The 27,749-nt window shown below is 39.3% G+C and overlaps 1 protein-coding gene across 1 annotated transcript in view; it reads left to right on the top strand.

Annotated features, from left to right (window-relative positions):
- Positions 1–27,749, top strand: part of fstl5 (follistatin-like 5) — a 145,408-nt gene that overhangs the window by 73,238 nt on the left and 44,421 nt on the right. The window contains exons 6-7 of the mRNA XM_053631786.1: positions 14,794–14,960; positions 25,981–26,101. Coding sequence (XP_053487761.1) covers positions 14,794–14,960; positions 25,981–26,101 — 288 coding nt within the window. The remainder of the gene's footprint in view (positions 1–14,793; positions 14,961–25,980; positions 26,102–27,749) is intronic.

Genomic DNA, 27,749 nt, shown 5'->3' with positions numbered 1-27,749 from the left:
TTGTTTAGGTGCTATATTTAAAAAAAAAAACAAAACAGACATATAGCTTAATATATTCTATTTAAAAAACAGTATAAATACCAGCTGTCAAATGATCTACAACGCACAAGCACTGCTGCTGACAGTGTGGATATGGAAACGGACATTGTAATGAAGTTTGAATGCTAATCAAAAAGTTAGGGAAAGAACTTGGGTCAGTGGGTAAAAAAAAAAAAACATAAATAAAATAAAATCAGTGATTATATCAGCGTCGTGAAGAATTTTTATCTCAGGACAAGAGATGAGAGAGTGTGATGTGGATGATGGTGCTCAGGATCGCTCGGGTTCCAGTGTATATTTATCATCTTTAATAAAGTGAGTGCCCATATTTATTCATTTTATATTTGATTTATTACATATTAAGCAAAATGCAAATGAAATACCAGCTAAATAAACATCAGTTGTCTTTATGCAACGTTGGAACTGGAATGAAGTCTTTCAGTTTAAATTAATACAGATTTCTCCTCCTTTTCGGGACGTGAGAGAAACGTATTTCCATTTAGCCGAACAAAGTTTAGCGATGGCAAAATTTTATAATGGGAAACATTTTATTGAAGAGGTAAGTTTTTCTATTTGTGGTCTCTATAGCAACATAAAAGATTGGTTTGTGTTATCTTGGATCACTTTCACAGCTCGTGTATAATGCTAGAATTGATTTTTTTTTTTTTTTCATTGTTCTGAATGAGAGATAGTCTAGAGTAAAATATTCTTACAGGGCTGCACAAAATGGAGGAAAATGGAACGTAGGATGATGCGATAATGCTACGTGATGTGCTAAATCAGAAATGAACCTGCGCCATTAAAATGACTAAATACTAATGGTGCAAATGGTTCATGTCGAACATGAGACCAGTTCTGATTAGGACTTGTTTATTTGTTTGTTTTACAGTTTCTTTCTCTCTCTCTCTTTTTTTTTTTAACCAATTGTATCATCTTATTAATTCTCTGGTTATCACACTACCCATAATCGATATACAGTATTCAAAATTAGGCCAAAATCCAAACGGTTTCCATCTTACTACACGTGCTCTCTACACAGTGTACAACATAATGCCTTTTTTAGACCAAATAAAGTGCATTAGGTGCCTGATTTACACACAGCATAAAGGTTGTGAGGTATCTCTAATTATTATTTACAGACCCCCAGGGCCATATACTGAATTTCTTAGTGAATTTGCAGACTTTGTCTCAAACCTGGTTGTGTCTGTAGATAAAGCATTAATCGTCGGAGACTTTAATATTCATTTTGATAACCTGGAAGACCCTCTAAGATTAGCGGTTGTGTCCATCTTAGATTCAGTAGGGATTAATCAGAACGTAATCGGGCCTACTCATAATGGTGGTCACACTCTTGACCTCATACTAACATACGGACTAAGTATAGAAAATATTATCATTCTTCCGCAGTCTGAAGTTGTCTCAGACCATTATCTTATCTCGTTCATAATACGAATTGATCATAATATTTCCACCTCGCCTCGCTACCGCGTAAAACGTACCTACACATCAGCTACTGCACCGAGCTTCATAAATAACCTCGCAGAAACATCAATTAGATTTGGATCACCGTCAGATCACATAGAACTCGATCAGGCGACTGAAAGCTTGGAGTCAACACTCCGCTACACGCTAGATAGAGTGGCTCCACTCAAAAGGAAAATAATTAGAGAAAAAAAATTAGCACCCTGGTATAACGATCAAACGCGAACCTTAAAACAGACAACTCGACAATTAGAACGTAAATGGCATCAAACCAAACTGGTGATATTTCAAACAGCATGGAAGGAGAGCCTACTGAAATATAGGAAATCTCTTGGCGATGCTAGAAAAATCTATTTCTCCGCCTTAATAGGAGACAACAAAAACAATTCTAGATTCCTTTTCAACACAGTAGCAAAATTAACTAGGAATAAAACCACTACAGAGAGAAACACTCAATCATTACATAGCAGTGAAGATTTCATGAAATTTTTCATCGATAAGGTTGAAAATATTAGACGTGAAATACAGGCCATTAAATTAAAACCGGACAGTACTGTAACAAACCCATTACATGACAATGTAGCAATATCAGATCAATGTTTAGAGTATTTTGCTTCACTTAGAGAGACCGAACTAGCTACATTAATCTCTTCAGCCAATTCATCAACTTGCATACTAGATCCCGTACCTACATGTTTGTTTAAACAGATTTGTCCAGGAGTAATTGAACCACTTTTAAATATAATCAATTCTTCCCTAAGCACTGGCTATGTACCTAAATCACTTAAATTAGCAGTTATAAAACCTTTGATTAAAAAACCTGACCTTGACCCGTCTCAACTGTCCAGCTATAGACCAATATCAAATCTCCCCTTCATCTCTAAGATTTTAGAAAAGGTTGTAGCAAAGCAGTTATGCTTGTACTTAGATAGGAATAACATTCATGAAATGTATCAGTCAGGGTTTAGACCTCATCATAGCACAGAGACAGCATTAGTTAAAGTAGTAAATGACCTTCTACTGACCTACGATCAGGGTTGTGTCTCTCTGCTTGTGTTACTCGACCTTAGTGCAGCTTTTGATACTATAGATCACACTATTCTCCTTGATAGATTAGAAAATGTTGTTGGTATTAAGGGAACAGTCCTCTCCTGGCTCAGGTCTTATCTGACCGATCGTTATCAGTTCGTAGATGTAAATGGTGAATTCTCCATGCGTACTGAGGTTACTTTTGGAGTTCCACAGGGTTCTGTTTTAGGCCCACTGCTCTTTACTTTATATATGCTACCCCTAGGTCAAATTATTCGTAAACATGGAATTAGCTTCCACTGTTATGCTGATGATACACAGTTGTATGTTTCAGCGAAGCCAGAGGACAGACAGAAGCTTAGTAAAGCTGAGGATTGTGTAAAGGACATTAGACATTGGATGTTAACTAACTTCCTTCTACTTAATTCTGATAAAACAGAAATACTTTTATTAGGCCCACGTGTAGCTAGAAGTAATCTTTCTGATCACATGGTTACACTGGATGGTCTTTCTGTTTCATCATGTGCAGCAGTTAAAGACCTTGGAGTGATTATTGACTCCAGCCTATCATTTGATGCTCATGTAGATAATATTACTAGGATAGCCTTCTTTCATCTCAGAAATATTTCTAAAATAAGAAACATATTGTCACTACATGATGCAGAAATACTAGTTCATGCATTCGTCACCTCTAGATTAGATTACTGTAATGCCTTACTGTCTGGATGTTCCAGTAGGAATATAAATAAGCTCCAGTTAGTCCAGAATGCAGCTGCTAGAGTCCTAACTAGAACTAGAAGGTACGACCATATCACACCGATATTATCAATACTGCATTGGCTCCCAGTAAAATCTCGCATTAACTATAAAATACTTTTATTAACCTATAAAGCACTAAATGGTCTCGCGCCACAATATCTAAGCGACCTTTTGGTTTTATATAATCCGCCACGCCTACTTAGATCAAAAGATGCAGGCTATTTGACGGTACCTCGAATAGTGAAGTCTACAGCAGGGGGAAGAGCCTTCGCTTACAGAGCCCCACAGTTATGGAACAGTCTTCCTATTAGTGTTCGGGACTCAGACACAGTCTCAGTGTTTAAGTCTAGGCTTAAAACGTATTTGTTTACTCAAGCCTACCCTGACTAGATTCTGTTCTACTACTTCGCAGTCATAATAATCTTTTTTCTCCCTCTCTCCTTTCGCCGAGCCCCACATGAATTTATGGAGATACTAGAGATCCAGATCCTTTCTGCCTCTGGATGGAGCTCAAATCTTCTCTAATTCCAGACTGCTGGGACTATGGCTGCTCCTAAGGCCATACAGACTTCATATAAATCCATAATGAACTTTTTCACACTATCTGTTGTTACCCAGATGAGGATGGGTTCCCTTCTGAGTCGGGTTCCTCTCAAGGTTTCTTCCTCTTAAAACATCTTAGGGAGTTTTTCCTCGCCACCGTCGCCACTCAGTACTTGCTCAGTTGGGATAAATTCGCACCTTTAATATCTGTATACCATGTTGATATTTCTGTAAAGCTGCTTTGAGACAATGTCTATTGTAAAAAGCGCTATACAAATAAAATAAAATTGAAATTGAAATTAATAATGATAATGAGTCTTTATTGATCACGCATACATTACAGCACAATGTAATTCTTTTCTTTGCATACCCCAGCCTGTCAGGAAGTTGGGGTCAGAGTGCAGGGTCAGCCATGATACAGCACCCCTGGAGCAAGAGAGGGTTAAGGGCCTTGCTCAAGGGCCCAACAGTGGTAGCATGGCAGTGCTAGTGCTTGAACCCCCGACCTTCCGATCAGTAACCCAGAGCCTTAACCGCCAAGCCACCACTGCCCAGTAGTTTTAGTTTTTCTTCTAACTGCATTGTATAAATTCATGACCGGTGATTAAGGAAGTTGGTACTGTGCAGCAAGAGATCGTCTTTTTCTTACCCATTTTAGCCGCTAGCTAAAACTCCCGAACACACCATGCAGTAGAAAGCTAACCAAAGAACACTAGCATGTTGGCTAAACTGCAAGCGCTTAATGAAGGAGAAATGTCAGTTCTGAGTGAGATTATCAGCTGCTGTCCATGGTACTCTTTTTACCTTTGAGGGTGATTTTTGCAAGCTTAAGGACAATTGAAATTCCAGCTGAATGGGAACCAAATCTTCTACTTCCCTGCTTGCCTTAATGCTCTTCACAGTAAAATCCCTAGTGATGAATTAACACCTAGAGTGTTTATATGAGTCCAATGGACTCATATCAACACTGCAGGGTGTGAATTCAATACAGTGGGTGTTAAATCAACACTGGTGAGTTTGCTGTGTTGTTTTGATGGCAGACACTGAGCTCTGCTTCACGTCCTACACGTACTGTATGACATCATGTATGTACAGACTTTAATAATTTGATTGAACTTATTTTGAAGAAACTGATGGTGTGTCATTATGTATATTACTCACTGTGAAAAAGATAAAAAAATATATATATATATATACAAATTAAAATAAAAACATCGTTCAGGCCTCGAGTCATAGATCATGTGTAGAGTTTTATAACTTCCTTGCGATGTCTCCAAGTTGAAATATGGAGCTACATCGCTCCATCCTACACACAAATGTAAATGAGTTGCTGGTTTCCAGAAAATCTCTCATTTCCATCCGTCTTGCCTTCTCCACGCTTCACACTTCTGTGCATGTTGTCCAAGGAGCTTTTTAGAAAATGCTAAATGAGTTTACTGAGATTGCTGCCACCGCTTCTGACCCCAGAGGCCATTTGCCCTCGCCTCTGGGCAACTGGAGAGCAAGTGACAATTTTAGGGCTTGATTGCAAGTAACACTGTTTTGGTTTATTCATATCTGGCAGCACGGTGCCAATTAATGGCTTCTCATGTGTTTCAGCAGACCCGACTCTTGCTGCGTGCGAGCCCAGCAAGCTTTCTCCGGCGCTGGTAAACTGAGCTGGAAATGCTTTGCATAATTATTAGGCTTCATGTAGAAGTGACAATTTTCGAAGTGTAAACTCGCGAAGAGCAAATACTTTGGGAAATATCCTCATGTTTGTCGAGATGGTGACAATATACGCTTAGTTATTTCAGACATCACTCTGTTGTACTTGAATAAGATAAACCAGGGTGTTTTGAAATCTAAGTGTGCATAAACATATAGGGTTCTATTTTCATGATTCAAAAACAAGGCTTAAGACTGGCGCATTGTAGATTTGTGTGTACGACTTCACGTTCGTGCAATGATCCAATCATCCGATCAGCAGCGCCATGCATAAAACCAGTACGCTACAGGTCACGAGCTTCAGTTAATGTTTACATCAGAAATGTGACTATTGGTGCCAATTGGGATAGTTTCTGTTGATCTTCTAGGAATTTCACACAAACACTCATTAGAGTCTACACCAACCCTGTTCCTGGAGATCTACTGTACCTTCCTGTAGACTTTAACGCCAACCATAATTGTTCCCACATGACCATCTACAGTAATCATTGCCTGAAGAACCTCGTGATCAACTAAAACAGGTGTGTTCGGTTTTGGTTGGATGTGAAACCTGCAGGAAGGTAGATCTCCAGGAGCAGGGCTGGCGACCACTGGTCTACACTTCATGGTAAAATGAAAAATGTTCGTTGCGCCGCAGTCTTCTGTACTCTTTCGAGCTGACAGGAAGGCTATGGCATCTGAAATAACCACTCCTTACAACCGTGATGAGAAGATCTCAGGAAGCACAACACGTCCTGATAATAATTGTGTCGTTATTTAACAAAGAAAACTGATATAGCATTTATGAAAGGAGTTTCCACTGTCAGCATTTTGTAACGGTTGGTGCATTTTTTTTTGTCTCAGGAAGTTCTTCAGGACAGAAGAGTTTACGGTTTCCTCTGCATTTTGTCTAATCAACATCAAAAGAGAGAAATAAAAAGAGGCCTGTGATGGAAAGGATGCTTATGTGTATTACAACGTAATTGATAACAGGAATGTAAGTATAAACAGATAAAAACAGGCAATTAAGAAAACGCTTGGGATAGAACGCAAGGCTTCGTGGTGGTAATAGACGAAGAACAACCCCCCCAAATAAATCTTATATATCGGCCTACAGAATTCAATGAAAGCCCAAACCTTTAGACAGGGATGCACAGATTTTAGCTGCGCTTCTCCATATCTAATCTTCCTGCAGTGATCTCGTGTCAAAGATCACACAAGTGCGTTGACCATATGTGAATCTTTCAAAATATCCGCACAGCCAGGCAAATGGGATTTTTTTTTTTTTTCTTCATGTTTGACCAGATGAAATCAATGTGAGTGTTTTATGAGCAGCTTCACTGATCCTCCCAAAAAACTCTCCTGAACAAGGCTCTTGACACTACACTACACGTGGCTTCTCTCATTTCTCTGATTTGAATCCACCTTCACAAAAGATAGCCAGAAAAAACCATCACTATCCTCTCATCTCTACATGTGGGGTAGTTGAAAGAGCTTCCATTAAGTCTAATTTAAGTTAGGTTTTATTCAGCCAGGCTTTTGCGTTGACTTTGCATTGGCTTAGTGGTTCGCATGTTTGCCTTGCGCCTCCAGGGTTGTGTGTTTGAATCCCACCTCTGCACTGTGTGTGTGTGGAGCTTTCATTTTCTCCCCGTGTTTTGAAGGTCTCGTCAGGGTACTCTGGTTTCCTCCGTAGTCCAACGATATAGAGTCCAAAAATGTAGAGATGAGTGCATGGTGATGGTTTGTCTGGCTATCTTTTTGATTGGCATTTCCAAATTGTCCGTAGTGTGTGTGATCGTGCCGTGGGATGGGTTGGCACTCTGTCCAGGGTGCTCCCTGCCTTCTCCCCTGAGTTCCCTCGGATAGGCTTCAGGCTCCCAATGACTGGATGGATGACTACATGTACCAGAGTCAAAACCCTGTCTGCGGCATAAATTCGAACCAAGTAGAGGAACCCGGACACTTGCTAAGTGCTGGAACACTTGCATTGAACGAAATGGAGATTATGTAGGAAAATGATACACTTTCGTGACACCTTTTGCAATAAACAATGCAAAAAAAGGTTTGACGCTCGTATCTAAAAAATTTTTAATGATACTTTAGTTAACTTCTACAAAGATAAAAAATATTCACCATTGAAAATGAGGGGAAAATGTCTTCCAAAGAAGTTTATATACTGAATTCATTCAACCAAACAAAAGGAGCCTTTTGTATATTAAGATCACAATTTGTCTTAACTTCCATCTGTACGCCATCTCCACTCAGTCAGAGTGTGGTCATTTTCACTCCCTTCTACTCGGACATAAATCTTTCTCTCTCTCCCTCCCCCCGTCTCTCCCCTCAATTGAAACACCCTACATAACTTCACATTGTCACATTTCAAACTCAATACACAGGAAGTGAATGGAGTGACCAGCCTCAGCAAATCCCAAACCCATTACAATACATAGGAGTGGAATTGAATGGTTAGGGAGGATATTATTGAGCAGTTGAGACTGTGCGAGGATGAAATCCAATTCACCCCCCCCCCCACAAACACACACACACACACACACACACACTTGTAATTCTATCTTTGTGGGGTATTTCCACTGACTCTGGTGTACATAATTTGCACAACACGTGCACCTTAGCCTAAACATTTTGTAAACGGTTTTCCAAATGGGGATCAGCCAGATGCCCTCACAAGGTTAAAAATGTCTCGTATTTCTATCGTTATAGGGAACTTTGGTCCCCACAATGTGATAAAGCATGTCAAACACACACACACACACACACACTCAACGGGCCTCATTTATCAAGCTGGATACAAATTTTGTATTTAAATAATAATTTGTATGTATTATATGTAAATAATTTGTTTACCTTATATCTGACATTTTTACATTGTGGTATTTTATACTTTAGAAGTACTTACAAAGATATTAATACCAACACTGGGTCTCATTCATTAATCTTAAAGTAAAGTTGTGTGTCGTAAATCAACTGTGGCGTGCACATGCCCGGTAATTACGGGCAGGGCTGGGTAAGTTACTTTAAAAAAAGGAATTAATTACTAATTACTAATTACTTCATCAACATTGTATTTACATTACTGAGTGATTACTCTGTCTGAGAATATTAGGAAACAACCAATAACATTACAGGGGCGGAGACAGGACAGAAACCAAAACAAACACACGTCTCAAAAGTAAACACAGTCAGTGAAAACCGGGAAGCGCGTGGTGTCACGCTTCGGACGGCGGAAATCCGTGATAACTCATTACTAATTACTTCTTAAAATCCCCGTCAACCTTGACCACATAGCCAATAGGAAGGAATGAAACTCTTCTTTTAATTCTTTAAATTTGTTTCAAACACGGAATAGTTTAGCTTTTTAATATAAACCTGGAATTTGTAGCCACACTATCATTAGAGCTGCTGTTATAGAAAATGAATCAACACCTTCAGACCTATCAGATTAGAGAATGCAACAGTGCTGTAGTGTAAATTCCTATAATTATTGGGACATTTGCTACTCAGGCAGGGCTGAAATAAAGAGAGTGAGAGAGAGAGAGAGAGAGAGAGAGAGAGAGTCCATGGTCAGTAGGTTGGGTACTCTGTTGTTATGTTATTATGGATGTTGTTAAGGTAGCAATTTAAACCCGAGGAGACAGCACTGGGTTTTAAAAACTCAGAAGTTTAATTAAACACATAGGGCATCCTGTCCTATTACTGTCAGAAAGACAGAGCTTAGAATCAGAGACCTGCTGACACTGCGAGCCCTCTTTCTCTCTTTCTCTCTTTCTCTGATCCACCATTGCTCATGTGTTGTGCAATTTATACACATACTGAAAATAAGAAGAGGGTGAGAGGTGTGTTCACTAGTGCAATGAGTTGCATGAACAGTTGAGGTTAAAGTTAAGGTGAGGAACGAGCTGAGCATTATCTTATTATGAATTAACTGTAATACACCTGCTACCAATAATTCTGTTCGTGAGACAGTTTTTGTATTGAATTGGACTTTTGTGGCTTCGGTGACCGTCAGGCCAACTGTAGAAGGTGTTGTCTTTGTGGACGTTAGTACCAGTGAAGAACTCACGGCCCCTATAGGTGACAGTCCTATACTGAAGGGGGTGTGGCCTTTGTGACTGTCAGTCATAATGAAGGAGGTGTGGCCTTTGTGTGTTTGTTTGTCCTAATGAATGAAGTGTGGTCAGTCATTGTGAAGAAGGTGTGGAGTCTGTGGCTGTCAGTGAAGGAGGCGTGGCCTCTATGGGTGTCAGTCGTTGTGAAGAAGGTGTGGAGTCTGTGGCTGTCAATGAAGGAGGAGTGGCCTCTATGGGTGTCAGTCGTTGTGAAGAAGGTGTGGAGTCTGTGGCTGTCAATGAAGGAGGCGTGGCCTCTATGGGTGTCAGTCGTTGTGAAGAAGGTGTGGAGTCTGTGGCTGTCAGTGAAGGAGGCGTGGCCTCTATGGGTGTCAGTCGTTGTGAAGAAGGTGTGGAGTCTGTGGCTGTCAATGAAGGAGGCGTGGCCTCTATGGGTGTCAGTCGTTGTGAAGAAGGTGTGGAGTCTGTGGCTGTCAATGAAGGAGGCGTGGCCTCTATGGGTGTCAGTCGTTGTGAAGAAGGTGTGGAGTCTGTGGCTGTCAATGAAGGAGGCGTGGCCTCTATGGGTGTCAGTCGTTGTGAAGAAGGTGTGGAGTCTGTGGCTGTCAATGAAGGAGGCGTGGCCTCTATGGGTGTCAGTCGTTGTGAAGAAGGTGTGGAGTCTGTGGCTGTCAATGAAGGAGGCGTGGCCTCTATGGGTGTCAGTCATTGTGAAGAAGGTGTGGAGTCTGTGGCTGTCAATGAAGGAGGAGTGGCCTCTATGCCTTTAAATAAAATTTTATTGCCACTGTCTTCTTTTACTGACGTCCGGTTAAGTAGTGACAAACAGCTCCAAGTGGATATTTATTCGGGGCTACAGCCCCAAAGGCCCAGGCCAGGTTAAATACATTTTCACACAGGCCGAGTTGATATTGGATAACATTTTTGCTTCAATAAACAACATTATCATTTTATAACTGTGTTTTGTCTTTACTCGGGTTGCCTTTGTTTTATCATAGGTTTTGTTTTAATTTCTGAAACTGCAAATTTACTAAGAGATATACACAGAAGAATAAATCAGAACGCCGGCAAATACTTTTTCACAGCACTGTACATCATAAATGAATGTACAAAATTTCACTACTGCCTTGTATGTTTCTTAGGGGAGTTTGCCACTCAGACAGCAAAACCCTGAGCAGAAGTAAACCGTGTTATTTTAGGCACAAACATAGCTGTGAGAATGATTTCTCAAAGGAGACATTGACATTGAAGTCGGCTTCTCAGTCTTTAATGCTACGACAAGCTCAGACTGTGATAGACATAATCCGAAGGAAATTAAGAAGTCCAATGTTTTCAGATGTTCTCAGCACGACAGAACATGGATTGAGTTCATCTCAGCAATTGGAAATGAGTATGTGTTTAGAAACTATCCGCGAATGTGATTTATGCTCTTTAATGAGAGGAAGATATGAACAAAACAGCTTTATGTAATCGCAGCTGTCTTCATTTGCATGCAGGTGCTTAGATCAACTGCTACATCAACAAGAGTAATTGTTCATTTAAATAGCACTAATGAATGCTTCTCTTAGGCAATATGCAAGTAATATTTCACTTAAGGGTAGTGTAGTCTTCGACGCGTATGTTTTAATAATTTATATAATCCCACTATCGCGTTCCTCTCAAGGTTCCTCTCAAGGTTCCTCTCAAACTGCACAGAGTGGAACATGTGACCATGTGAAGGGTTTCTTCTCATACGTCATATATGAATATTTGTGATGAATCCATGACATCGTCTTGACAAACTCATCTCGATAACATCTCGGGGTGGTGGACTTGTCCCCATTATTCCTCCCGAGCTGCAAGGGAGCACTCAGTAACGGGCTAATTTATTAAATTAGCATTTAATATGACTGCTATGAAGAAAGTGGAAATCGCTGCATTCGCTTCTGTCGCAACTCATTTGTGTGTGCATATTTAATTGCACCCATCAAATTGACTAATTAATGCCTGTACTTGGTAATGATTCTGAGACAACAAAGTGCTACACATATGTTCTTGGGAGAAATATTATAACTGTAGTATGCACAGGATTATTAGCCACGATCTTTCATCCTGTCATGTGCTTCAGATGAGCTTCTTGCACTAGAGTGGATTTGTCTTCTTTGATGCCGGAAACCAGAGCTCAGTTATAATTTCTGCCTTTATATGGACTAATTGGTGCTCGTGTTTGTGACGTGAAAAGCCACAATACAGGAAATGAAGAAATGACTTGTCTATATTGTGCTGATTGTGCTGTCTGACTCGCACTGGAAAACCCCACTGATGATCTGTGTGTATGTGTCGTCCTTTAACCTTTCATCAAAAGTGATGGAGTGTTTGTTTTGGTTTCTGTCCTGTCTCCGCCCCTGTAATGTTATTGGTTGTTTCCTAATATTCCTCCATCGCTTTTGACTGTAATTGAAGCTGGGTTGTAATTTTTGTAGGATTATACAACATGTAGTTAGCATTCGATAATAACGGACTGGCAAGTTTTGGTCAGTAAGTAAAAATAAGCAAATGATAACTAAGTAACAAGCAAGCATACAAGCAAATAGAAATATTGTAAGCCATTTATAGCTATTTTGTTGGATTTCATAAGAATATAGTCAAGTTACGACAACTAAACCCGCACCTATTCCATGTGTATTAGTGTACTATTATATAGAAACGGTATTAAATAAATAGGCGTGGCCCCTGTACATTTCAGCTCCCAGTAATGGAGGAATGGCCTCTGTAGCTGTTAATCCTATTAAAAGAGGTGTGGCCTCTGTGCCTGTAAAAAAAAGTAAAGGAGGCATGGCAGCTTCGGCTGTCAATCCCAGTGAAAGAGATGTGGCCTCTGTGCCTGTAAAAAAAAGTGAAGGAGGCGTGGCAGCTTCGGCTGTCAATCCCAGTGAAAGAGATGTGGCCTCTGTGCCTTTCAATACAAGTGAAGTAGGCGTGGCCGCTTCGGCTGTCAATCCCAGTGAAAGAGATGTGGCCTCTGCCTTTCAATACAAGTGAAGGAGGCGTGGCCGCTTCGGCTGTCAATCCCAGTGAAAGAGATGTGGCCTCTGCCTTTCAATACAAGTGAAGGAGGCGTGGCCGCTTCGGCTGTCAATCCCAGTGAAAGAGATGTGGCCTCTGTGCCTTTCAATACAAGTGAAGGAGGCGTGGCCGTTTTGTTTGTCACTCCCAGTGAAAGAGGTGTGGCCTCTGTGCTTGTAAATACAAGTGAAGGAGGCGTGGCCGTTTCTGCTGTCAATCCCAGTGAAAGAGGTGTGGCTTCTGTGCCTGTAAATACAAGTGAAGGAGGCACGGCCGCTTCGGCTGTCAGTCATAGTGAAGGAGGCATGGTCTCTGTGGTTGTCAGTCCAAGTATAGAAAGTGTGGCCTCTGTGGGTGTCAGTCCTACTGTAGAAGGTGTTGTCTTGGCCTCTTAGATGCCAGTCCTATACTGAAGAACGTGTGGCCTCTGTGACTAATGAAGGAGGCGTGGCCCATATGGGTGTATCAGTCTTAGTGAAGAAGGCATGACCTCTGTGGCTATCAGTGAAGGAGGCGTGGCCTCTAAACCTTAACATTATTGTAACTCGTGGATGTTATGTACAAGTATTGCATACAATGTACATTTTTTCCTGTTATTTATTCCTATAAATTCCTTGTAATCGTGGCTCATAAATGATTCAGATTTTCTGTGTCTGTCAGTCCTACTGAAGGATGCCTGTTTTCAGCTTGATAAAACATAATGCAATCCGATGTGACTCAGGCTTTAGCAAATAGATTTTTTTTTTTTTTTAATTAACTGTATTAAACTAACACACTGGCTCGTTTTCTCTAGAAACATGCATTTAAATATGGATCAAAGGAAGCGATATTCACTATTAATATACATAGCGCCGTCTCTTGCTTGAGCTCTGTGTTACACGAAATTGCACATTCCTATAAATTCTTAATCACGTATTTGCAAATTTAAAATAAGAATTAATAAGAAGCTAACACGAACGGTTAATATGAGAGTGTTTTGTATGAAATCCAATGAAATCACACTTCCTCAGTAGTGTCACCTTTGCCGTGAATGATGCCTTTTGGTGGGGGGGGGGCAGGAATCTCGGACCTGCTCATCATGTCTGGTCATTACACGCCTACAGGAGCAGAACTAATTCAGTTAGACCTTCCTGCCCAGCATTACTTTCGTTACACTAAAGAGAGAGAGAGAGACAGATAGAGAAAGACTGCTCGACAGTTAATGGCTTATACCACACACATAAACATGACCCATGTAAGACGTGTATGATGCATCACTGTCTTCCTCTCCAGACACGACGTGAGGTACATAAAAGACAGAGTGTGTGTTTTTGTTTCTGGGGTCTGTGTTGATTGCTAATTAACTGTGGGTTCATTATTTCTGATTATAAAGAAACATTTCCACAGCAGCTGAGTCGCAGACGAGGGCTGCGTAATGCCTAAGCAACTCAACAGCAACTAATTGAGCTACTGCTTGATTGCTAAATGACTTTAGTTGCATATACACACACAGAGAGCTCATTCGTGGCTACACAAAACACGCTAATTACAAGCAAATTGCATTTTTAACGACAGAACAAGATGTAATGTGTTGAAAATCTACAACCATCATTACGTCCCAAATGTAGTAGGTGTAGAGCTTAAGGTTTGTTTATTTAGACTTGTGCTGGAGGCACAAGGCTAATGTTGCTAACAAATAAGGCTAACCGCTAGCTAATATCACAAACACTCAGTAACATGGCATGTATATGAAAAATTAAGGAAACAAACCAACTCTGATCTTGTATTGTCATTGTTTTAGCATATTTATACTTGATTCTTGTGTGGAATGACAGCAAATTACTGTACTTTGTGTGTTGCAACAAATACGATTCACTCTTTAGGTCAGCTGTTAGATACTTAACACCCTTTTTGTCCATTTTAAAGATATCGGCGTATGTTTGAGATCGTTTAAGATGAATATGGGATGATTTCTATGTACAGTTTGCACTGCCTAGAGGCTAGGCTTACTTGTTAGCAATATTAGCCTCATCGTTGGTGTGAATAAACATGTTTTGGGAGCTCGACTTCATCTGGCATGTACATTTAAAAAAATTTTTGGCTTTGAGGACAGACTCAAATGGAGATTCTTATTTCTCAGACGTGTATGAGCTGAGCCTCGCTGAGGAGCAGAAGCTGATCGTCACCACAGTCACTGTGGGTCAGAGCGTCGTGCTGACGTGCACCATCACGGGTGAGAGACGACCACCGATCATCTGGAGACGCAATAACCACACGCTCAACACGCTACAGCTGGAGGATATCAGTGTGAGTGACAGCCCACATCCAACACACAGACACACACTTTTTTTCAATTTTATCCCAGAGCACATTGGGAATAAAACGATTGTTTCGTGGCGTGCTGTTATAGGAAAATAATCAAGGATGGGGTGGTGCAATGAAGCGTAGTTGCTATTCCACCACTGAAGCTCATTATTTTCCTCATTATGTAGACAGCATGTCTAAAAGCGATTGTTCCCCTTACACCAGAGCAATTTGCCAACGACTGCAATGTTTCATTTATAAAGAACGACACATCATACTTTTTTTTTTTATCCCTTTATAGTTACATTTAATGTTGTGGAACGTCCACAAAACAAGTTCCTGTCATCTCTTACATTATACAGGGTGTTCCAAAAATCTCCATACAGTGAGGAAAGGAACATTTTTTAGCAAAATGTCTTCCGAAATTTTTCATACTTCGTTGATATGATCAAGGATTAAGAACGCCTTTCAGAACGCCTCTGAAAAAAGAACGACGTATTGAAATCGTTCTCACGGCTCGATCGGGACCCTGGCGCAAGGTTGCGATGGACTTTAACGGGAAACTTTAACATGGCAAGCACATCATCACGCACGACACCGTCGCCAAACTTATTGACCGATTCAAAAAGACGGACGTGTTGTGGACCGACCGAGAAGAAATGGACGCCCACGAACATCCGCTGACAAAGACACAACCGACGTGGTGCTGGCAAACATAGTCCATTACTGTGTGGAGACTTTTGGGACACATTGTATACAAATTGTATAAACAGTTTTCCCCTTACCAGCATCTCTTATTTCTCTCTGTTAAAATTAATAACTCAAAAAAAAACCCCACCCTTCATGTCGGCAAACTCGGGAAAACTTGCTGACGGTGGAGACTCCTTCCGTAAACGTTAGATAAACGTGTTCTACCATATCAGCACAATCATCTATTGTATAAAACCAATAATGTATTAGAACGAGCACATTAATATAAACCTACGATTAATTAGCTTTGCAGCCAGAACGAATGTCAGAACTGCTTTAAGGCCCTGTGTACACTAGTGCGTTTGGGTTTTAAAACGGCGTTTTAAAATGAAAACCATCCTCGTCCACACTGGCGTTTCCGCCATGTTTTAGAAACGATCTCCGTCTACACTACACGACCGAAAACGCATGTCACATGACCGTTCGTGCACACTGGGCATACGCGTACACGTGTAATCTAGTCCAAACCGGCGTTCCGTGTAGGACTTACGTCGCTCGAAATGAGATTTGTTAACGATCGTGCTAATCATAGCTTGGATCTTGCACATGTAGGCAGCTGCAGCATTATAAAATACAGAATGGAACTGCACAATGGTTGCTAAGAATGACGACAAAGCCAGCAAAGCTTGCGGTTCAGTCTCCGTGTTGTTGTGTGTACGATCGAGGTAGCGTAACGGTCATACGGTAGGGGCTTGACGGATCAGGGAAGGATACACGATGATCCAGATGACCCAATTGGGGGGGCCAATGTGGGCGGAGCCATGCCTTTGTTTTGAAAAGTCTTCGTTTTGGTCTGTTTACACTGCAACACGAGCCCGTAGTTTTCAAACGATAACGGGGTCTTCGGCGTTTCCGAAAGTCTCCGGAGTAGCGAAGACGACAGGCGTAACCGTAGCAATGTTCTGTTTGCTAGTGTAAACAGTGCCTAATAGAAAACTAATGAACACCTTCTGACCGATCAGAAACAAGTATTCAACACTGCTGTGCTGGAGGATTGTGATAAAACATTTCAAACTGTAATAAATTAATAAATGTATTCCAGATAAACTAAAGGTCAGTGCTTTAAGCGGAAAGCCAAAGAGAAAGGATTATACACTACGCAGTAAATCAGCATTTCACAATGCCTCAGGCTCAACACATGCACAAACAGCAGCCAAAATGCACATAATGCCTGTGGGATGTGGACGTACAGTGAGTCAGAGTTGTTCACAAATCACTTTATGCAAGTCGGAGTCACGTCTCAGGTCTTGGAGCTGCAATCCTACATTTTGATGCCAAAATTATCACATATAGCACCTCGGTTATATATCCATCGTGCTGTAAGTGAATGTTAAACTAAAGGAAAGTTTCTAGATGTTGAAAAACTCCATCTTCTAGCAGTCTCTGTCTCGTTACCTGAGGTAAAAGTGACTCGCCGTGTTTAAGCACAAGCCTCGTTGTCGTCTCTGTTCGTAAACATTTGTTATCCGTGGAGAAATTAGCTCAGATTCATTTAGTCAGAACTGTTCTGTTCTGTTCTGTTGACTAGATTTCTTTTTAGCGTCTTATCTGTTATCATCTGTACAGAGTGTGTAAGGGCTCTTCTCTGTTCATTCTGATGATATAATGATGCCGAAGCATTGCAGACAGCCGCTGTCTGATTACAAGCCGAACCTGTTAGGCTAATATGTCCGTTCTTCTTCAGGATGTAGCTCTCCAGCAATTTTGATCAAATCATGACATTCATTTTAGATGTTTTTTTTTTTTTTTTTTTTTTTCACTGGCGCCTAACACAACCCGAAATTCAGAAAGTAGTCAAAATAAAAACATTTCCAGGGTGTTTTGGGAAAGCATTCTCAGCTAGCATGAGTTTAGACAGCTTTAGGTAGACTTTAGGCTTTTGTTGTCGAAGCTATACTGTAAACATGGTCTTTTCGGGGAAAACAGGTCAGACTGTGGTCGAAATAAAAACATTAATTTCCACGTTGTTTTGGTAAATCCTACTTAGCTAGCGATATTTTAAATACCGTTAGGTAGACATTAGACGTCTATTAAACTGGCTCCTTACACCAGTGGTTTTCAAAGTGGGGGCCGCGGCACCCTTGGGGGCCACCAGGGGGCGCCCGGGGGGCCTCAGCAATTTGTTGTGAAAAATAAATAAATACATGATTTTTTCTTTCTCACTCTCAGACAACCACACACACACACACACACACACACACACACACAATCAATTCCTAATGTAATGTAATGTAAAGATGTAAGATGTAATTATTAATAAAAAAGGGGGATATATTCAGAAGTCTGTATTTTTAATGTGTTTTAAAGACATCTTGCAAAAGGGGGGCCTCGGTCAAATGTTAATGCCATTTGGGAGGCCTTGCCCTGGAAAAGTTTGGGAACCCCTGCCTTATACAACATGATCTTAGTGGACATACAGCCAAGGCAAGGTTAGAAAGTAGCCAAAATAAAATAAAATAAAAAACATTTCCATTGTTTTGATCAATCACATGATTTTCGACATCTTCAGTAGGCTTTAGGCATTTGTTATAGCAGCTACTGTATTAACAGCTGTATTAACCCTACCAGCATCTCATTTTTTTCTCCCTTGAAGTAAATCTGACCCAAAAAACATTTTGGTAAATATATTTATGTTGTTTTTTGTTGTTTTTATTTGTTTTTTTTCATGAATATGACTATCAGACAAACAAATTTTTGGTGAAAACGTTTATTTCTCGTCATTTTTGTTGAATCTGCTGTTGACACATGGCCACTGACACATCCAAAGGGAATACCTAGACAACCTCTACCTCTACGCGATTTGAATAAGATCGATATGTAATCAATAATTTCAGCTCTTCAGGCTTAAAATATGCACATTTCAAAACATATCATTAGACTTACTCATGGAATACGCCTAGTATTTCTCATAGTCATTGCCGCACCTGATCATGTAGCAATACGGATATTTTCAAACATGAAAAGCATTTAGGCTGTAAGTCTAATCGTAATGCCCTGAAAAACTCGCTTTTTACCTATCAAGTGGGTTACGTTCAATATATTAATCAGATCCCAGATATAAAACACTGTTATTCTTTAATTTCGCAGATCATCATGGGGAGTTTTGGGTTGTTGTTTTTTTTTTTTTCTTTCAATCAGTCATTTTATTTCCACATTATTAGGCTGTTAGTTTTGTGCTACTTTTGCTGCTTTTCCCTTCTAACACTTCTGGTTAGGATAGCCATAGGAGCTACATCACTCATCATGGCTCTGACTCAAAAGTAACACTTTATTATGAGCCAAGCAGGAAGTGCTTAAGGAGAGTAGAGTAGCTTTGAGCTCTGGCAGCCTTTCACTCGGTATGAGTTAGTCTGCCAAAGCAATCACAAGAACTGAGGAGGGTGCTTAGAGCAAAAAAAAAAAAAAAAAAAAAAGGATAAGGAAAGTAAATAAGTAATGCTTGCTTGGAGCTATAAGGAACTGCACTGAGGACTGAAAGGCCCATCCGTCCACAAATCCACGGCATAGGGAATCGTTACGTGCTGTTTCTTTGCATTTCTGGCTGATATGTGCTCTGTCTGTGTGTGTGTGTGTGTGTGTGTGTGTTCCTGGCTCACCTATGCATCTGGTCTGTCAGTGAGTCAACCATGCAATCAGAGTTAGCGCTAGATGCATACATGTGTAGCTAAATCAACATTAACTGCTGAGGAGTGTTTGAGAAGCTGCTGTAGGATGAGATGATTTCACACTGAACGTTTTAAGGCTAAAATGCATTGAAGTTAATTTGCATATCTGTGTCATGACAGAAGAAGGGGTTTATGGGTTACTATGGCATACAGAGGCGCAAAGATGTGCTAGCGGGGTGTGAACCTATAGGAAAAGAATCAACAACAGGGTAGTTTGATGTGGCTCAGATGATTAGTTTAAAAAAAAAAAAACACATCCCCAAGTGTTTTATTCCTCTTATGTCACAGCAATTTGTTTAATTAATTAAAGAACAAAACATAATTATTTTTTTATCGATTTATAGTTACATCGAATGTTGTGGAACGTTCATGAAACAAGTTCTTCTGGTAACACTTTACAATAACAGGACATGAATAATCATGCACTAATACCTGAGTTAATACTTACTTAAATATGAACTAATGATGAGTTAAGACACGTACTAATCATGGACTAATGAAGCGCTAACCTTAACGACGCCATGAGTCTTGTGAATTCATGTACGTGTTTGTTAGTTAATGCGTTAATTAACACATAGGAGTCATGAGTCATTTCAATTGTTTAGGTAATTTTCCATATGAATCTGCGCTCACAAACGGGTTAAGATGAAATGATCGGCCTTTATTATTATTAGTGCGTCTTTCTATGTTGGATAAGGAGGATCGATGTAAATGACGAAAGTAATCCAACGCCGTCCGATCCTGTTTGAGTACGCAGCTGCATATTCAGTCCAATTCAATTCGATTGTATTCGTGTAGCGCTTTTAACAATGGACGTCGTCTCAAAGCGGCTTTACAGAAACATACAAACACAGGATAGAGATTTTAAGCGTGTGATTTTATCAATACTGAGCGAGCCGGTGGCGACGGTGGCGAGGAAAAACTCCCTAAGACGATACGAGAGGGAGAAAACCTTGAGAGGAACCGGACTCAGAAGGGAACCCGTCCTCATCTGGGTAACGACGCATAGTGTGAAAGTAAAAGAAAGTTCATTATGGTTTTTATATGTATGAATATGGCAAATTATAGAAACGATTTCAAATCATGCACTATTTATATTATAAATTATAACTAGCAAACATGTTTTAACGTACTTAAGGTGGTCGTTATTCACACATGTTCACAATTCATAAGACTCGCATCGTATTTAAGGTTACTGTAGCTCTTCGGTAGTACATACCTTAACTCTTCGCTAGTTCATATTGAAGTAAGTATTTCTTACTAATTCAGGTATTAAGTGCACGATTATTCATTATTCTACTGTTACTGTAACGTGTTACCATTAGTTCTTTTTACCACTTTCATTATAGTACAGAAGTATAAACCATTATAGGACTGCACCTTAAACTTTCATCCATTGCATTCACATAAACACATATACACTGTCCTTTTAAATAGATATTTGATTGTCCTACAGGGTTTGTCCTTCTGGAGAACAACATCATGTTTCATTTTCAGAAAACACACACACACACACACACACACACATTCTATATGCACACCACTAATGACATGTAGTGTGCTTTTCTTCTACCTTAGACTGTCAATAATCAGCATAATCCACACACTCAGACTTCTAGGTGCAAAGCTACGAAAGCAGTCCTGACCTTTTGAGGAATCAGACTGGTAAGTCTATGAGGAGAAACTTTTTTTCATGAAAGTTTTTCCAGCACTTTATGTCAGGCTCTGTCCATCTTGCGTCTGTACAAAACACACACTCATTTATCAGACATCCTTGCAATTCATTTTTTCCTGAAGCTGAGGCCTGTTTTGGTGCCAATAAAGTCTTACCTTGAGTGCATTTTTCTTGCTATTTGTATGATCTAATAAAGTATCAAGGTCTCTGGATGGTTAACGTTTCAACCTTTTCAGGAATCTACTTCTTTAATATTTTGCTGTAGCATTTTACACCGAACATATAAGGATTTCTTCTCCCCAGTGGGACCAACAATTAACCCTTTATGGTGCTAGGTGCCACCTTTTTCCTTTGGGAGTGTATGTCAAAGGCAGTAAATGATGGACTTATCATTGTGTCTTAATATTAAACAGGTTTAAATGTGCCATCTGTAATGTTTCAACATGTTTAGAGCAATAATATTCCAGACCTGCAATATCAAACAGCATGTAATTTCACACACCCTATGGAGATCTGGCAACATCTAGAGAAATGTCATCATTTAATTGGGCTGCTATATAACAGTTACTATGAAGTTTTAGTCTTCACTTCCTGTACCGATTCTGTTGGGTTTTTTTGGGGGGGTTTTTTTGTCTTTTACTGTTTATCCAGTCCTCAGTCACGAAAGGTAGGAAAGCATTTGCAAGCCTCCAGCAACGTCAACAGTTCAATAAATGAGTGGATTTCCAGATCAACAAGAGCAGGATTTGAAGTGAAAGCTGCTTAGGCACATTAAATGTGAAAATGAAATGTTGCCATGTGTTGCATCACTGGATGCAGCCGCAACTGTCAAGGGAAAAGTGTGAACTTGTGAAACTCTTCGGTTGCTTCCTATGGACAAGTTTTACACAAGAACTGGATATCCAGCAGCGTTAATGATGAAATACACGTCTTAATACCTCAGCTATGCTGACGGCAATTCATCTTTAGGCAAAATGTTTGGAAATATTTCTAAGGATTCGTAGTGATTAAAAGCAGTTCTGACAATTCTGGCAATTCTACCTTTCATAATCATTTGAATTCTCTAGTTTATATCCATATATACAGGGTTATGATCAGCTAATGACATTTTCAAAAGCTAAACAGTTGAAGTCAGGAGCTGGAAACCTGAATTTCATCAGTTACCAATGATTACTGATGTTATTACCAATGGTTACCAGTGTTTACCAGTAAGATTACCAATGAGATTACGAACAATTACCAACAACTATTTCAACTTTGAACAACGCTGTTTATACTTATGTTTAGTGTTGTCGAACGCCCATAAAAGAAGTTAATTCCTATTATCATTTACATTATAACAGCTATAAACATTTGCTCACCATCCTCTCTTTTTCTCTCTCTTGACGTTAATTAGCCTAAAAAAGCACGTCATGTTACCGAGAAATCACAACAGCATAAATTCTGAAATTTCTCATGGTGGAAAACAGGCTGACCGGGCTGAAACTGGAGACTCCTTCCGTAAATGTTAAATTTATATATTTAAATGTATGGAGGAACGGTCTCAGATCCCTTGCCATGTATTCTCCAACCTCATCAGGCATTATAGGAGAAGACTCAGAGCTGTTATCTTGGCAAAGGGAGGTAGTGCAATGTATTGACTAAAAGGGTGCCAATAATTGGTGGACAAATATATTTAACAAAATATATTTTTAATAAACCTGTGTTGTGTTTGCAATTGTTTGATATCCATGAGACTAGAGTATTTTTGTGAATTTATTTTTTAACAAACAATCAAAAGGTTAAAGAATAAAGACAATTTTTCACAGCCTTCTTTGCTCATATTTACCAAGGGTGCCGATATTAGTGGAGGGCACTGTGCCCTCCACTAATATTGGCACCCTTGGTATATATATATATATATATATATATATATATATATATATATATATATATATATATAATATATATATACACACACTCACACATATGGTATATAGTAAGTATACATATGGTATATAGTCAGTGTACTGTAAACTCTATAACACTGAAGTGAATCTAATCTCATTTCTCTACTGCTTTTCTTCCCTCCAGATCCCTCCACAGGTAGGTTTCCTCCCCCGTCTTGAGGTCTGCATGCCTTCCGTCCACCACAATCTCAAAGCCCTGAAGCTGATCTGACATTACATTAAGATTTTGGGATTTAACTGAGGTCTGGGTGATTGCGGGTCAGAGTAGAAGCCTGTGTCGGGGGCTTTATTTTCTCCTATACGCGTGTGCTATATGGGAGTTAATAGAGTTTTATCTGAGCAGCGTATTGCTTTTTTCAGGACTGTTTAGGAGAGAGAAGAGAGGAGATAGGGCAGCCGGGGGCAAATTTGGGTCTTCAGAGAGATTACTGCCTATTAATATACAGTCAGTTTCGCTTTTCTGTGGTTGTATTCACTGCCTCCATAATGGAGAGGAAAGAGTGGCAACCAGAGCACACTTTTTCACCCTTTTTTTCTTTTTTTGACATTTAAGAAAGTACACCATCAACTCTTATAGTGTTCTGAGTGAGAAACGCAGTACACATAAAAGTGTATTATGGTTTATACGTACAGTTGTAAATGATAATTTAGCTTCCCAGTGAAATGAAAATATCTCTATATTACAATTTATTTTATTATTATTTTTTAAATACAAAATATGTTAGAGCTTTTGGGGCCTACAGATCCTTACAGAATCTCTGCATCATATGCAAACAACCTGAAATGCTCATTTTTAAACTGATCCCCCCCCCCCCCCCCCAAATCCCCTATGAATTGATAGTATTAATATTATATATTAATAATACTTTACACCATTTTTATTACTTTTGAAATAACTTTTGAAACCTCTTGGAAACCAGTTTGTCCTAAGGATGTGTAAACTTTTGCACATGGCTTTTGCAAATAGGCACTGCTATTTAATATTAATAATACTAAGAAGAAGAAGAAGAAAAAGAAGAAGAAGAATTTGTGCTATTTATTTATTTTAGTTGTTTTTTGTCACTAGTTTAGGTTGTTTTGTTTTGTTTTTACAATTTAGTAAACAGTTATAACAAGGAAAAACATCATCGTCCATGTTTCTCAAACAAGCAATGTGTTTTTTATTGAACCAGCACTTTGCACATGCCACTTTCACTGGACATTGACCCTTATCATCTCCCACATTTTCCTTGGGAAGCAACAGAGGTCAAAAACAATAACTTTATGAAAACAATGTGTTTAAAGGGCCGCTACAATAAAGATACACTTTCCATATTTGATCATAGCTTCCTGTTAACATTAACCTAGTCTGATTGGTTCCTCTTGTTCCTCGTTCCCTTCACTTTATTTAAACCTATTTGTTTTAAGGTGTTTGCAAGTCTTACATAATGATATTGCTTTTCCAGTCATTAGTTTGAAATAGCTCTAATAATATATTGCTCCCCTGCAATTGGGTCCACATTACAGACCTATAGTAATTATTCTCTGCTTAGGTTTGTGTAAATATTGCACTCTGCACACAAATCTTTCTGACTGCCCTGATACTTCTGGGATACACGTTGTTATAGGGAGCTTTTAATTGACCAAGTAACCTTAGCAGCAAGGAAAATAAAAATTAGGAGAAACAAGTGAGAATTTAACAACAGTTCTCAGAGAAATGGCTGAATGGTTTTCAGTGGCTGTGTGGAAATGTGATCTCAGTGAGAGCATGTCTTCTTGTTTTCAGGTTGTCGCAAATTTTAATTAGCTTCCGGGCTTTCAGTAGTATTTTGTTTCATCCTGTTTGTTGTATGATCCTGAGGGACCATACAAATTGCATTTAGTTGTTTACTTAGTGCTGCCCTGATGACATATGTTTATAATATAGTCCACAAGACACAATAATAACCGAATTTACACAAATAAACCAGTTCAAAAGTTTACACACGCTCGATTATTAATACCGTGTGTCGTTACCTGGATGATCGATGACATGATGTTTTAATGTTTTGTGAGAGTTCTTCATGAGTCACTTGTTTGTCCTGAGCAGTTAAACTGCCCACTGTTCCTGCACATTCTTCAGTTTTCCAGCATCTTCTGCATATTTGACCCCTTTCCTTTTAAACAGCGGTTATATGATGTCGAGATCCATCTTTTGACGCTGAGGACGACTGAGGGACTCGTACACGACTATTACAAAAGGTGCACACGTTCACTGATGCTCAAGAAGGCAACACGATACATTAAGAGCCAGGGGTGTGTAAACTTTTGAACAGGATGATTGGTGTAAATTGTTAAATCTTATTATTTTTCATTTATTCATTATTTCTTTTTATTGAATTTCTTCTGAAAGCCTATCTGTTGGTTTTGTAATGGCGTTTATTGTTGCTGCTGCTTCACGGTCAAGCGCTTTGTTTTTTTTTTTTTTTGTTAAAAAAGAAACGGATTGCACAGCACCAAACCGTTTCCCAAAGATGGAATTTCTGCTCAGATGATGACAGCTGTCATCTTCTTATCGACGCTGAACTTAGGCTTGAACACGCTCTCATAATGTGCAGACACCAAAAGAAAAATCTTTGAAGTGGGTGTGATGCAAATGCAATCCATTTCTATTGATTGAAAGCTATTTTTTACATCGCTACATCCTTACTCTCTCTCTCTCTCTCTCTCTCTCTCTCTTTCTATATTTGTATGAATTTGTACCACACACCACCCAACTATTCTCATTATCAGATTTGTAAAGCTCATGCTCCTTTATTTGCTGACTAATCCACTGCCTATGGCCTATTTTTTTTTTTTTTTTTAATTCAACCAATTACTAATTTAATTTGCCTTATTGTGATTCAAGTGACAGTCTGCACTGTGAGCATGCTCCTTCCATTCTTAAAAAGAAGGGTTTTTTTTTTTTTTGTCTTTTAGCATCACATTTTGTGAATGTCAATTAGATCCGTTTGTTTATTTCCCAGGATTTTGGAGATGATGGAAGTCTGTACATCACCAAGGTGACCACCACTCACATGGGGAACTACACCTGCCATGCTGATGGATATGAGCAGCTTTTCCAGACACACACCTTGCAGGTGAATGGTATGTGTAAAACAAATCACGAAATACACAAAGCCAGATACTCATATAACCATTCATACTGTAATACCCTAGGGAGGAATTATTACAGTTACTACGACAGAGCTGTTGATTTCTCAATTCTGATTGGACATAAAGTGTTGATTTTTATTCTAACAGTCACTCTGACAGTAGTATCCACATAGATGGATTAAATTGTTGTTATTGTTGTGTAACTGTTGATATATAGGGAAATATTACTAACACACCTCTCAGTCCTGAAGACCTTCCCGTGTTGGAAATTTAAAGCTACTGGTTTACCTCTGAATGGTACAGATCACTGACACTGGAGACTCCTTCCAGAGTATTGATAGACTACCATACACCATGCTTATATGAGTTGTGACTATAGAAATGACAACACATTGTATGACAACATGTGATTTGCCTTGCAGCTGGAACTACTGTCAGAGCTGCTGGTAAAGAAAATTCATTAACATCATCTTATGACCAATCAAAATTGAGAATTAACTGTACCTCAGTGTGGCTGAAGGGTCACTTTTGGCCCACAGGGTAACCTCAACCAGGTGGGGCCTAGAAACATCTCTAAGAAAATAATAAAAACACTAGGAGATTATAATTGTTGCTATAATCCATGGTGATATAAATAGACTGGATATCAAGACACGGCAAAGCTACTGTCAAAGAATAAATGGGGAGATGCTTGTATGAGTGTTCTAGACAAGGAATGAGTTAAACAGGACGTTAAAGACTTTAAGCAAAGACTTTTGGCAGCATTCTCCCCAGTTTTAATAGTCAATTTGAAACTGCAAATCCAATATGCTTAGAAGTTGGTTATCATCAAAGTCACCAATTTTCCTTGAAATTGGAAATCCAACGGAGCAAAGAAATTCAACAGCATGTTTAGGTAGACGTTGTGTTGTCACACCTTCCTGTGACATCTAGCTGAAACCTAGCGGATTCATTAAGCTGTCCTGTTAGACTTTTCACAACACTGCACCTGACATCCAATTTAAAGTAGAGTTGGCGTAACAGAGGGCGATCTGAACAAGGATGTGATAATGACTTCTGTCTGGGAAAAAAATGTCAGATGAAAAGTGCTATTTATTTATACAAGATTGACATTTGCTGAGGTGGACATATCAGCAAAAAGTGCTGAGGCTCTTCTAAGTCAAGGTTCAGAGAGAGAGAGAGAGAGAGAGAGAGAGAGAGAGAGAGAGATTCATCACAGAAAAAAAATATAAATAAACTGGCAGCAGTCAAACCTAGGAAATGTCAGAATCCTATATAACTGGGGACATTAGAACATACTTTGCAGTTTTAAGGCAAGACACTAAAGATGACTAGGATCATTAAACACACACACACACACACACACACACACACACACAAAACAGCTAGCACAGTCAATCTTTTCCAGTTGAATTTGCTGATATTCTTACACAAAGAATTTTTTATTGGAAATTAACTTTTTTCCAAAATGTACATTTATTATTCCATATTATTACAATTACCCGGTAACAGATTCTCCAAGGTTGCCAGATTTTTCTTTACAGTGAGACAAGTGATTTTCAGTTGTGTCTAGACCACCACGTTTAAAGACAAGCCCCAAATTGGGGGATAAAGTTTTTTCTTGGCTGTAGCAACAAAG

The sequence above is a fragment of the Ictalurus furcatus genome, chromosome 8 (assembly GCF_023375685.1).
Source record: "Ictalurus furcatus strain D&B chromosome 8, Billie_1.0, whole genome shotgun sequence".
NCBI classification, from domain to species: Eukaryota; Metazoa; Chordata; class Actinopteri; order Siluriformes; family Ictaluridae; genus Ictalurus; species Ictalurus furcatus.
This window is presented reverse-complemented; position numbering and strand designations above follow the sequence as displayed.